Source organism: Cuculus canorus, chromosome 20, assembly GCF_017976375.1.
Source record: "Cuculus canorus isolate bCucCan1 chromosome 20, bCucCan1.pri, whole genome shotgun sequence".
In the NCBI taxonomy this organism is placed as follows: domain Eukaryota; kingdom Metazoa; phylum Chordata; class Aves; order Cuculiformes; family Cuculidae; genus Cuculus; species Cuculus canorus.
Genome location: NC_071420.1, coordinates 5,208,414 through 5,221,025, shown reverse-complemented (window position 1 = coordinate 5,221,025; position 12,612 = coordinate 5,208,414). Strand labels below are relative to the sequence as shown.

At 55.1% G+C, this 12,612-nt stretch overlaps 1 protein-coding gene across 2 annotated transcripts in view; it reads right to left on the bottom strand.

The window, feature by feature from the left end:
- Window positions 1-12,612, bottom strand: part of SMG6 (SMG6 nonsense mediated mRNA decay factor) — a 112,732-nt gene that overhangs the window by 76,225 nt on the left and 23,895 nt on the right. For both annotated transcript variants that reach the window (XM_054085173.1, XM_054085174.1), the window contains exon 10: window positions 8,286-8,431. In XM_054085173.1, coding sequence (XP_053941148.1) covers window positions 8,286-8,431 — 146 coding nt within the window. The remainder of the gene's footprint in view (window positions 1-8,285; window positions 8,432-12,612) is intronic.

Below are 12,612 nucleotides of genomic sequence, written 5' to 3'. Positions count from 1 at the left end.
GTTTCGGCGCTCGCAGCGCTGGCCCCGGCCCTGGTAACACCGCAGCGTGAAAGCCCCTCTAACCCGCCCTTGCCTCTTGCCGGCTCTGCCCCGACTTGCCGCTCGCGCTGCCGAAGCTTGGCTGTAAAACAGACTCCAGCTTTGTGATTACAAATCATTTCCCCTCCGTTTGTTGCCCTGAAATGAGATCTCGGTATCGCCCTGCGTTTGGTGGAACAGCTTCAAGGGCAGATGTAAGGATGTGCTCTTGTGACAGCAGGGCGGGCAGGAGCCCCCCATGAGCTCATCCGACCCTGCCTGGCAGGGACTTGTGTTGCACTTGGGCTGGAGGGCAGGACTGGAGACTCTGACACACCAGTAAACACTCATTTTTGCTGGAAACCTTTCCCTTCTCTGCCACAAAGCCCTGCTCAATCTTTTGCCTCCGAAGCCAACGTCTAGATTTCAGAAACCCGAACTGCGAGTGGAAATTCCCTGTAGCGCGTTGATTATTGCATCGCCTGCTTGGCACTTGTGGCAAGGGGAAAAAAAGTCACACGGCTTTTTGGACACACGTTTCGCTGAGGAGTCTTGCATCAGAGGGCAGAAGCCAGCAGCCAGGAAAATAACTCCAATTACGGTAAATAAATCCCCAAATATGTGACAATCTGCCTTTTAAACAGGAAACAGAGGGGAATAAGCAAAGGAAGACTTTGGTCTAAACATTGCTGCCACCAGCCTCAAGAGCCCAAGAGTGAGAGACTCTGAACACGTCTGGGCCAAAAGTGTTTTACCTGTACTTTGCTGATATGTCTCAAGTCTGAGACAGCTTCCTTCCCTGAAAGGAAAGGCGCCGACAGTTCCCTGCAACTGTGCCAACCTCCAACAGTCCTAAGGGCTCAAAGCAGAAACCCTGGAGGGTCGCCTGCCACCTCCGGACACGTACGTGTCCCTCAGCATGCCCAGCGTGAGCGAGCAGCTCGGCACAGGAAGCCGTGCGGCTCCAGAGATGAGCAACGCAGGTATCATCCCTTGCGCCATCTCAATCCTTCATCCTGCTCACATGGGCACAGAATGAACCAAACCTGAGCATGGCGAGGTGCAGGCATCACTCCACAGGCTGGGAGAGCTGGGGTTATTCAGCCTGAAGAAGAGAAAGCTCCGAGGAGACCTTAGATCAGCTTCCAGGACTGAAAGGGGCTCCAGGAAAGCTGGGGAGGGGCTCTGGATCAGGGAGTGCAGAGATAGGATGAGAGGGAATGGTTTTGAGTTGAAAGAGGGGAGATTGAGATGAACTCTGAGGAAACAATTCTTTCCTGTGAGGGTGGGGAAGCCCTGGCCCAGGCTGCCCAGGGATGCCCCATCCCTGGAGGTGTTCAAAGCCAGGTTGGATGGCGCTTTGATCACCCTGACCCAGCGAGAGGTGTCCCTGCCTGTGGCAGGGGAGTGGAACTAGACCTTAAAGTCCCTTCCAACCCAAACCATTCCATGATTCTCTAACAACAGCTGAAGGAAAGAAACCCCTTGTACAGGCAGCAACATCTCAGCACCCACTCACTCCAGAGAGGCTCCGTTCAAGCCAGGCAGCACAGGGAAGTATGGACACCAGCCCTCCTTGGGGCTTCCCGATTATAACTCAAATCTGTTACAAATACGAGCAGCAAGGCAAATGGAGGGGAAGGATGGGTTTAATATCCAGTTTCACCAAACAGAGGGCCTTGGTAAGCGTTAACAGCACTTCGCTAAGGACAGCACTGTCCAGTCCCATGGGGAAAAGCAGGCAGCACAGACACTTCAGTCCACACCCCCTGCATGCCCGGAGCCCTCGCACCCCTGAGAAAGCCCATCACAAAACTGCTCAGCTCTATCCTGCTTGCACCAAGCAGGCTGCCTTTGTGCTACAAACCACGTTGCCCAAACAGGTGCAGGGACCTCAAGTTCTGCTCTCAACAGAGCACACGGCTGCAGGTGCTCAGCCTTCCCAAGACACAGCCCTGCGATACAACATCTCCATCCACCTCCCAGCACTGTGTCCGAAGCTGTCGTGGCCCACAGAGCTGCCTGCCCAAAGGTGCCAGCCGGTGCCTGGTGCAGCACGCATTTACCACGCAAGGAGGGGAATGAGGAGAAAAAAGATTCATTCGCTCACCGGGCAGGGGAAGATGAGGTTGTTGCTTCTGCTATCTACAGTCTGAGCTTTATTAAGCTTTGGTTTGTGCCTAATTTTAAAGCTCTACCAAACCGAGGTAGCCGCCCGCAGCACTGCTTTATTTTTAAACCCACTCAGACACGCTGGACTCCCTTGCGCTCAACCCCCAGCCCCTCGTGTCTGCTCCAATGTGCGAGATGTGCTTAGAGCCTCATGAGAAGCCATCGTGATGTGGCTGAGCAGTAAACACTCCCACTGCAGGTAGCTTTTTGAGCAAAGCTGGCTCCGAACAGCAGAAATCCAGCAAGAACCGTGGAGATGGCCAGAGGTGAGGCTCTGCTGAGGACAGACACCACCAGCTTCGGCAGCATCTCTGGGGATATTTTAAGGGTTCACGCTTTAGCTAGAGCAAGAGAGAGCAGCTGCGGTCAGCAAAGCGAAACCCATCCAGCGCAGGGCCATGCGCGGTGGCAGGACAGCAGTGGAGCAGACTGCTAGTTGCAGAAGCATGGGCTGATTTCAGGGGGTACTTTGCATTCGATGTGTCCCCTCCAGCCTGAGGTGCTGAAAGCACACGCAGAAGGGGAAGTCCTGGACCTGCAGAGAAGCTGCAGTTGATTTGCACCAACCTGTGCAAACTTTCTTGTGTCTACCAAGAAGACGTGGACAAGATCACCTTGCCCAGCGTAGGTCTTCAAGGAGCAAACAGGACTATGCATGTTAGCCAAAGGCTTGCAAAGGCTGTAGCTAGTGGACACTCACCGTGTAAGCACAGTTCCCTGTGAGCCAGGCACGCTACCTCTGTACCGAGTGGCCTGTGCAGCATTGCCCTACTCGACTCTGCTCTGAGGACACCAGTGTGACAGGGCAAAGGGGACAGACACTGTCCTGAATTTCCTGTAGTCATGAATCCCACCCTTGCTTGCTTTTGAGGTTTCCCAGCCAACCCTATCTCACACAGAAAACCCAGCCATATTCCGCTTGAGAAGACAGAGCCGGGAGGGCTGCAAATCAGAGCTGATCCTTCCACGCTGGCTGCACCCTCAAACCCTTCTTGTGTCCCGCTTGAGCTTTGGCAGTGGATTGCCACCCACGTAGCAGGTCTTCCTCCTCATCCATCACCCTTGGCAGAGCAGACACTCTGCCCTGCTATAACTTTCCTCTAGCTGAAATCATAGAATCATGCAATAGTTTGGGTTAGAAGGGACCTCAAAGCTCATCCAGTTCCACCCCCTGCCATGGGCAGGGACACCACCCACTGGATCAGGGGCTCCAAGCCCCATCCAACCTGGCCTTGAATGCCTTCAGGGATGGGGCAGCCACCACTGCTCTGGGCAACCTGGGCCAGGGCCTCCCCACCCTCACAGCAAAATATTTCTCCCTAAGATCTCATCTCAATCTCCCCTCTTGCAGCTGAAAACTGTTCCCCTTGTCCTATCCCCACACCCTCCGATCAAGAGCCCCTCCCCAGCTTTCCTGGAGCCCAGTTCAGTACTGGAAGCTGCTCTGAGGTCTCCTCTGAGCCTTCTTCAGGCTGACCAACCCCAACTCTCCCATCCCATCTTCATAGGGGAGGACAGACAAACGCAAACCCACTTTCCCAACCCTCATCTAAAGCCGCGTGCTTGGCCAGAACCTCCCCGTGCCTCCGTGCCCCGACTCTGCTCAGCCCCGGGGGGGATCCAACTTTATTCCCTCCATGTGCTGAGGATGCACATATGGCAGCTTCCCCTCCCCTCTCCGCTTCCACCTAAACCCGACCTTCCTAACAACCTCCACACGGCACAACGCGACCGGCCCGGGAGTGCCAGAAGGCATCCAGGTGCTGCAGCCCTGATGCTTCACACCCGCAGCCAGGCAAATTAGCTGGGATTTCCGGGCAGCGTCTCTGGGGTGCCCTGCACTGCCGCACCCCCACTTTGCTACGCGCTTGTTTGGAATGCGGGGCCACCGGGAGGGGGGGAGAAGGGGAGAGGGGAAGTTATTCTGGTGGTGGCCTATGAATAACATCCAGTGATTTATAGGAAGTATAATCCAATAATACAGTAAAATAAAACAGTGTGTCTGAGATGGGTTTGATTCCAGGAATTATAAAACAAATTATTAAAGAGAGAGAGAAAGAAAAAAAAAAAAAAAACCCTCAGAGAGGCCAGATTGGAGTAAATTGGGCACAGATGGGGCTGGGAGGGGGTTTCTCTCGCTCTCCCCTCACCGAGATGCCCCTGCCGCAAGCACGGCTTCAATTAATCCTTTCAGAAACCAGAGTTTTATTTCCCCAAATTAGAGAATTAAAAAAAAATTAAAATTCTCAGAGTGTTTGCGGTTGGGATAAAGGGATCCAAGCTTCTCTCCAAGTTCGTCGTGCAGATGGCTACCAAACTGTTAAACAGGCCACCACACGAAGGTCCCGCCCTAGCCGGAGCCCAGGATGGCCCAAACCATCACCTACGCCCCAGGATGGGAAGCGCCAGCAGCTGCCTGGCTGCCCGGAAAGAGCGTTTGTGTCCCTCTGCCTCCCTCCTTGGCTGGGCCCTCCCTGCCCCACAGGTTCAAGGTCCACAAGAAGCTTTTTTGCACCTTGAGTGCTCCTGACAGGAGGCAACCAGGAGGTCAGAGGGGCCCTTGCTGGCTGTACGCCTCCCCAGGCAGCAGGGAGAGTGGCTCCCCCAGGGGAATACGCTGTCAGATGCCGAACAGCGGGGGAAGCACTTTGTGCAGGAATTCTTTGGCTTCCTCTGTCAGACCCAATCCATCTCCCAGTGCCTTCCCAGTGCTGCCCGGTTGCACAGGCAGCCGAGACCAGCGTCAGCATGCCTGCTGCTGCTCCTGTGGGACAAGCACAGCTTGACTTGGGCTCCTGACTGCGCTGGGCACGAACCGTGGAGCTCCTGACTGCGCTGGGCACGAATCGCGGGGCTCCTGACTGCGCTGGGCATGAACCGTGGGGCTCCTGACTGCGCTGGGCATGAACCGCGGGGCTCCTGACTGCGCTGGGCACGAACCGTGGGGCTCCTGACTGCGCTGGGCACGAACCGTGGGGCTCCTGACTGCGCTGGGCACGAACCGTGGGGCTCCTGACTGCGCTGGGCACGAACCGCGGGGCTCCTGACTGTGCTCACCCAAGGCCTGCCCTGGGCACAAGCTGCTGGGTCCAGGACTTGCGTGGAAGGAGGCCATGAAACCCCACACACTGCTCACAGCTGGCTCGCTCTGAAACCAGTTTAAACACCCCAGTGTACCCCAAAAAGTCAGCTTGACAAAAAAGCACATGGTGACCTCGCATAGATTGATTGACAGAAGAGTGGCAGCTGCCGGGAGACGTGCAGGAGGACACATGAAAAGCACAACATGAGGGAGGCACGCCAAGGCAGGGACGCCCCTGAGGGACCACAGCCAACCCGAGCCAAAGCAAAGGAAACAAGTAAAAAGCAAGGAGAGCAAATAGAAAGTGCTACACACAAGTCCCCAACCTTCCGCGCTGCCTGTTCCCACACTGAGGGAATTGTGACAGACTGAGCTTAATCTGCAGTGAAAACAGGGGTGCTAGGACTGAACTGGAGCAGGACAAACGTTTGGGGTGAACCCGACGAAGAGAGAAAGGTGTTTATTACAGCATTTGATTGGTCAAGTTTCCTACTTCTCAATACTTGAATCTGTGTTTAAGAGTTTGTGTTCATGGGCGTAAAAACTTGTAAGAGTTCCCGACATAGAGATTTTTGCCAGCGACAGCATCCCCCAACTGTGAATCCCTCTGGGTCCCAGCGCAAGGGATTCATTAGGCACCAGACATAAGGCAAGCAAGCAAGTTTACAAGTTTCTCAGGAGTAGCTGGGACTCCAGAGATCTGGCAATCCATGGCAGAGGAGGGAGGGAGCAGATCACCCCAGAGAGAACTGCCCTGGACAGCAGGAGGAGAGGCTCTCGGACCTCCCTTGCCGGCCTCGAGCCCACAGATCCCTGCCTGCTACCGAGAGCTCACAGCTGAAGGTCAGGCAGGTCCAGGCGATAGGAAGGACACAGACACGCTCTGATCCCAGATTTGCAGAAGGATTTCAGTAGGAGGAGATCTCTGGAGGTCGTTCAGTCCAACTGCAAAGTTAAATCCAACTCTTCAGAGCTGACGCAGCCAAGCTACAGCTACAGCTACAGCAAGCCCGGGTTGCAGCTCCCCAGTCATGCTTCCTGGCAACTGGGATGCAGGCAGGGTGGGACTGCTCCCTGCGCTTTCCTAGCCTCCCACACGCTCGCAGGGGTGGATCGGCCTCTTCGCACCCGCTCCTGCTGCTGCCCATGCTACTGAGGTGACTCATGTGCTGGGAAATGGAAATCTGCACCTTCCCGACAGCCGTTTCTACCATACGCTCCAGCCAGGCCTCTGCCCACAGCAACCCACATGCCAGGGACAGAGCCAACACCCTCACTCCGTGCTGGGCACTCGATAATAACTCCAACATTCTTGCTTGTCCTTTTAACTCCAAACCGTTCGCTTTTTTACCCCGTCTGCACCCAGTTCAATGTTGCAGCGCCGGCACCGAGCCCAACCTGGGCTGTGCCAGCACTTGGCACACGAGTGCTTGGAGACCCTTAAAAGTGTTTGCGCTGACAACAAGATTTGCTTTGCCAACAACATTCTCAGCAATATTTTAGGGTCACCAGAGTAAGAAACTCTCAGGGAAATCCCCAAAGGGCACCACACATCAGATGGCAGCCACGGTGCCGTCTGACCTGCAGGCACTCCATGAATCCTGCCACCTGCTCTGCGCGCAGCCTGCGGTCCCCAGCAGGAACGGGTTGGCTTTCTCCAGAGATCCAGAAGCTGGGAGCAGCTGGTGGGTCCCCACGCAGGAGGCAGAAAACTCCAAGAACACTTATTCACAAGAGATAAAAAGCTCTCCCTTTCTGTTACTCACACACATCCACGACTCAGCTACGGATGGAAAGGCAGAGTCCAGTGGTCTGTGAGCTGGGAGCGCTTCCAGCTCTGCCACAGGCACTTGCTGTAAGGCCCAGACAAATCTCTTCCTCTCTTTACCACCCGTTCCTGCCTGCGGCACAGACGCCGCTATTAATTTACCTTCTGAGGGGCTGCGCAGAGCATTTGCTCATAATCGTAAAGTACTTTGCAGTTCAAAGATAAACACATTGGCGCTGATTGGCATCGAGGCTGCCTCGCCAGCGGGACTGACAGCTCGCCCTGGGATTCCATTGGGACAGGAAGGTGCCTGCATGGCTGGCCAGGCACAGCACACGGCAACCACCTCCCAGCTGCCTGACCGACACCAGTTTGCTTCCATCAGCTGCCCTAGGCCAGTAACCACCAGTCTGACAACTGGCCAACTGGCTCACAAGGGAGAAATCTTCCAGCCTGATTGCCCACACGGTGGCTTTGACTGAAATCCATCAGCTGGACGCCTCCAACTTTGCGATCTAAATCCCAAGGCATCGGCATGTGAAATGCTGCTTCCTCCCACCCAGGAAGCACAGCCCCATCCCTGCTCCCAAACACGTGGGTCCCTGTCACTGTGTGGGTGTCCAGAGGCCACAGGGAAAACCACAGCCCCTGGCAGCACAATGTCAAACTCAATAGAAGAGATTCTGGTTTGGTGGCATCTCTGCTAACGCACAGGTTAAACCTGATAACGGCAGAGACTACACACAGCCTGCGGGGCGGACGGAGGAAGAAGATGAACAATATTCGATCTGTTTTGCTCTCTAGGTGCCTTAACATGGGGCACAGCCTCCAGCCTGGCCTTTCAGAGAGCGGCATCGCATCACCCAACCGCCTGCGTGGACAGAAGTGGCCACAGTCAATGTTACTCTCCCAACAGCCAAGGCCCTCAGAGATCCTCCCGAGCCCTTCTGGTGCCAGCGCGGGTGCTGAGAAGGGCCTGGGCTCAACACTGAGAAGGCAGAGCCATAAAGCAGTGCTTTCCTTCCGCGTTCATTGACTCAGACGCGCAAGACGTACAATGCCTCCTCACTCCTCAGACACCTCAGCCAGCTCCCCAGAGGCTGAACCAAGGTCCCTTTGATGTCCCTACACACACCGATATCCGCAGGCATCCAACCACCTCCCTCTTCAGCTGGTGAGTCCCGCCCTCCCGCTTCTCCATGATCATGATCCCCAGCCCAGTTCCCCTCAAGCAGCACGTGGTACCTTTGGGCTGGGAGTTGTACACTGCAAACATGTTGATTGCCACAAGCTGGAGCATGCGGTTGCTTCCGATGGGAGGGGGGCTGTGCTGCAGCAGGACCTGGAACTCCCTCAGGACCTCCTCGGCCACCGCAGGGAAAGTCTCCATCCTGCAGACAGAGAGAAAGTCTGTAGAGCGTGGGCTGTGCCCCAGCGTGGGCAGTGGGCACAGCTCACTCATTGTCACAGTTCCTGGGGAACGGGGACTCCTGGGGTTCTGGCTCCCGGCTCTGGGAATGAAGGTTCAAGCTGCAACGGAGGCAGCTGTGGACAGGGCAGTGAGCGATTGCTCTGTGACTGGCAGGCAGCATTCCTTTGGCAGGAAAACATGGCCTTTATGAGTCATTTCTGACCAACCATTTTTTTCTACTGACTTCTACCAACCCGGGAGGGATGCCAAGAGGCCAGCAGCTCGCTTGGAGCAGGAGCAGCCCATGGGACTCCCGAGAAATCTAGGCGGCAGCAAACTGCACACACTGGTGCCACATTGCGGATGTGGCAATTCCAGTGCATTGAACGCTGGCCAGAGCGTGCCTCCTCCAGAAGAACGGTGCCTGTGCCCGGCTCCTCACTGTAGGACCAGATCCCATGGCACTGAGCCCCATCCCCTCAGGCTACACACTCACTGTCACTGAGCCCCTAAACTTCATCACTTAAAGCCCCACAGGACTGGGACTTGCAGACTAACGACCGGCCTCGTCGAGCTGCTGGCAACGTCGAAGCTGGAGTTGGTCCCTGCAGCACACAGCAATGCTGTTGCTCATCAGGGCACAGCAGCCAGCGGCTGCTGTGCCACGGCCGGGGCCGGGGTGTGCTTTCAACACCGCTCACAAGCGCCCACAGGGATCTGACGCATTTATCCTGCTCTTCATCTGGCATCGCTGAGGGAGTTGGGCTGAGGTAACTCCTCGGAGCTGTCGGATCCTCAGCACCCTCCCAGCTGAAGGGGGGATGAAAACTGAACTGATTGCACAGGGGAGCACAGTCACGTCACAAAAACGACTGAGACATGGATGCCCACGACAGCACTAACAGAGTCCTCTCCTGGCACTCCACAAAGACAACTTTATAACCAAGAAGCTGCCAAAAACCTTGCAGGCTACAAGGGAGAGGGAAGTCCTGACCCACTGCCTCTCCTGCTGAGCTTGCTGTGCTACTTGCTCCTGCTGTAGAAAAAGACACAGTCAGACCCAGCCAGGATTAATCCCAGGCTCACAGCAAGTGTCTGCTCCATTTATCAGTGACACTGTACCAGTGTGCCCACATGGGAGCAAAGGAGCCAAAAATCTACAACGGGTGAGGCATCTGGAGCCGGGGCAGGCGACCTCAGGGGCCTCCATCGCAATTTCCTCTGTCTTCCCCTGAGAGATTTAGATCTGGTGATATCAGCACACTACAGGCTGGATTAGCAAGCCACTTCTGGTAACCCGCATGGGCAATTCTGCTGGGCTTCCCCAGCAGGCTTTCAGGACAGTAATCGACTCTATTTTTGAAGACCAAGATGGCTTTCTTCTTAACCATATTTCAGGGATGCCTTTCAACCCCCTGGCAGAAGGCACTCTTTGCTGGAGCAGCTCAAAGGCCCCATTACCTTCTCACAAGCAGGGGCTGGAATAAAGAGGCTCCTCGTAGAATCATGGAACAGTTTGGGTTGGAAAGGACCCCAAAGCCCATCCAGTTCCAACCCCCTGCCACAGGCAGAGACACCTCCCACTAGATCAGGCTGCTCCAAGCCTCATCCAACCTGGCCTTGAACACCTCCAGCGATGGGGTGGCCACGACTTCTCTGGGCAACCTGGGCCAGGACCTCCCAACCCGCTTTGTGTACTTTGTAGCTGTGCAGAGCAGAGCAGCTCCGGTGGTACAAAAGCACTGCTCCCCCTGGAAGAGGCAGCTTCCCTGGACTTGGGACACAGCCAGGGAATTCAAGCAAACTGATTGCTTCTAAAGACTTCCTAACTTTGAGAAATCTCAGACCACATCCAGCGTATCCAGCAACATCCTCCGAGGGCAGCCAGGATGCTGGGGATGGAGGAGCTCTTTGCAGGATGGGCCGTTAGCAAAGAGATGAATATTAGTAATGATAGGATGAGGGAGAATGGCTTGAAATTGGAAGGGGGAAGATTTAGATTTAATCTTAGGAAAAAACGTTTTCCTGTGAGGGCAAGGAGGCCCTGGCCCAGGTTGCCCAGAGCAGTGGTGACTGCCCCATTCCTTGGAGCCCCTGATTCAGTGGGAGGTGTCCCTGCCCATGGCAGGGGGTGGAGCTGGATGGGTTTTCAGGTCCCTTCCAACCTAAACCATGGAATGATTCTACGATTATTGCCATGGAATAACAACAAGAAGGAGCGAGGGTTTTCTCAGCCCCCCTAGCTGTGCTTTGATACCGCAGCACATCTGGAACAGCATGCAGTAACCCTGCTGAGCTCAGAACCAGCAGGTCAGGAGCAGAGCGGAAGCTTTTAATAAATAGCTTACCTGTGGTTTTAGGAGCAAAAGAGTCCAATTAGGGCAATATCATCTTTTCCGTACTTTTTTTATGGACAAATCCCTGTGGATCCTGCCCTAAGAGGACTAGACTATTCCTCACCTTTTACCTATTTAAGCGCGGAAGCTGTTTAGCAGGGCTGGACGATTTTCTCTTCCTGTGTCATAGTATTACTTTCTAGTTCCCTTCTAAGTACTTTAGGGCATATTCTACCATGAAACATACTCAAGTTTTCTAAATGACTACCCTGGGAAGCAATCACCTCAAACACTGCATCTTCATTTCACGTAAGTCTTGGGAGCCAAATGTGCAAACGATCTCTGCAACATCCCCACTAATCCCCCTGCTGGCACACACTCAACCAGAGCTCGGCCACAGCACAGTCCCACCGAGCCGAGGACCAGCGGCTCTCTGGATGCTCTGCCCTCCGGCATAGACACAGCACAGTCTCCAAACCTTTCCTGGGCTCTTGAAGCTTCCCTCCTCTTTTCCTGTGGGCAGGAGGACATCACGTTCTGTCTCCTCAGGCAGGCCAGCCCGCTGCCCGGCAGCAGATAATCAGTGCCTTGTGACTCAGAGAGAGATCAACAGCACCGGCAGCGAGTGGATTGCTCTCCCCCTCGCCCTTCGACAATCAGATCTCCAATAAATCGGCCAGCACAGCTCCTGCTTCCCCTTGCTTTATGCAGGGTCCAAAACCAAGCATGTACTACCCTTAAGTGGCACTCCAGAGTGCGCTTTTTCAGGCTGCGTGTCAGGGCCGGTGCAGTGCCCTGCCCTGCTGTGCTTTCCTGCTCCACAAGTCAAAAAGGAGATGGCCCAGTGGTTGGGAACTGTCAAAAATCAACTGTAAAGACAAGGTGCTGCTTTGCATTCATGTTACCTTTACCTAAGTAGCCTGGAAAAGGTCTCTCAGCCCTTTAACTTGTAGCCATTAATTCCACAAGAGACCAGAGGAGCCAGAAGAGCTCATGAGACCTCATCGGCTTACGAGGTGCTGGCAGGCTCGAGGAGAGGCCACTACAGCCAGAGATCATCTGAACCCTTGCGAGGTCTTCACTACAACAGCTGCCCCATCACCTGACAGCGAGGGCGAGTCCAGACCCGCAGCCGGGACAGCTCCACGGGAAGCCCATCAGCTGCAGGGCTGAGCTCTGCTCTCTGGCTCAGAAGGATGTCCCCCAGGCTGGGATCTCAGCCCAGGCCTGAATCAGGCTTGCTTTGCTTCAAGGTAGCTGTTCAATTAATTGAAACCAGTTTCTGACAGACATTGCCAAGGGCACTTTGTACAAAGCCGTTCCCACAGCCGGGGCAGCTCTCAGCTCCGAGGCTTTCACTGAAATGGCAGCGAGGAGACGAAGGGCAAGGCTTGTCTTGACACGCTCTGGGTGGCAGCTTTCAGCCCCTACATGGTTCTGCCTCGATGGCTTTGTGCTCCTGGCAGGCAGCAGCCACCGAGAGCCCCCACCGGAGCCACCTCTCAGCTGGCAAAGAGTGGGAAAAATGGGCAAGGAGAGGCAAAACCAGAAATTAAGGGGCACGGGAGTGTGGTTTGGTGCTGGGAGAGAAAACAAACTGCCACCAGACCCTCCTGTGTGCCTATCAGCCATCAGAGCTCAGCCTCTGCCAGGGGGTCCCAGCACACGGGCAGGATCAGGCCCTGAGGTGGGGAAGAAAAAGCCCAAACCACAATCAGCGTGGATCGAAGGGCGGGTAAGGAGAATAAGAACCAGGAGGCTGGGCCTGCAAGAATTCACACCCTGTGCCCTCAGCTCCAAACACAGCTTAGTTGCTAACAATATT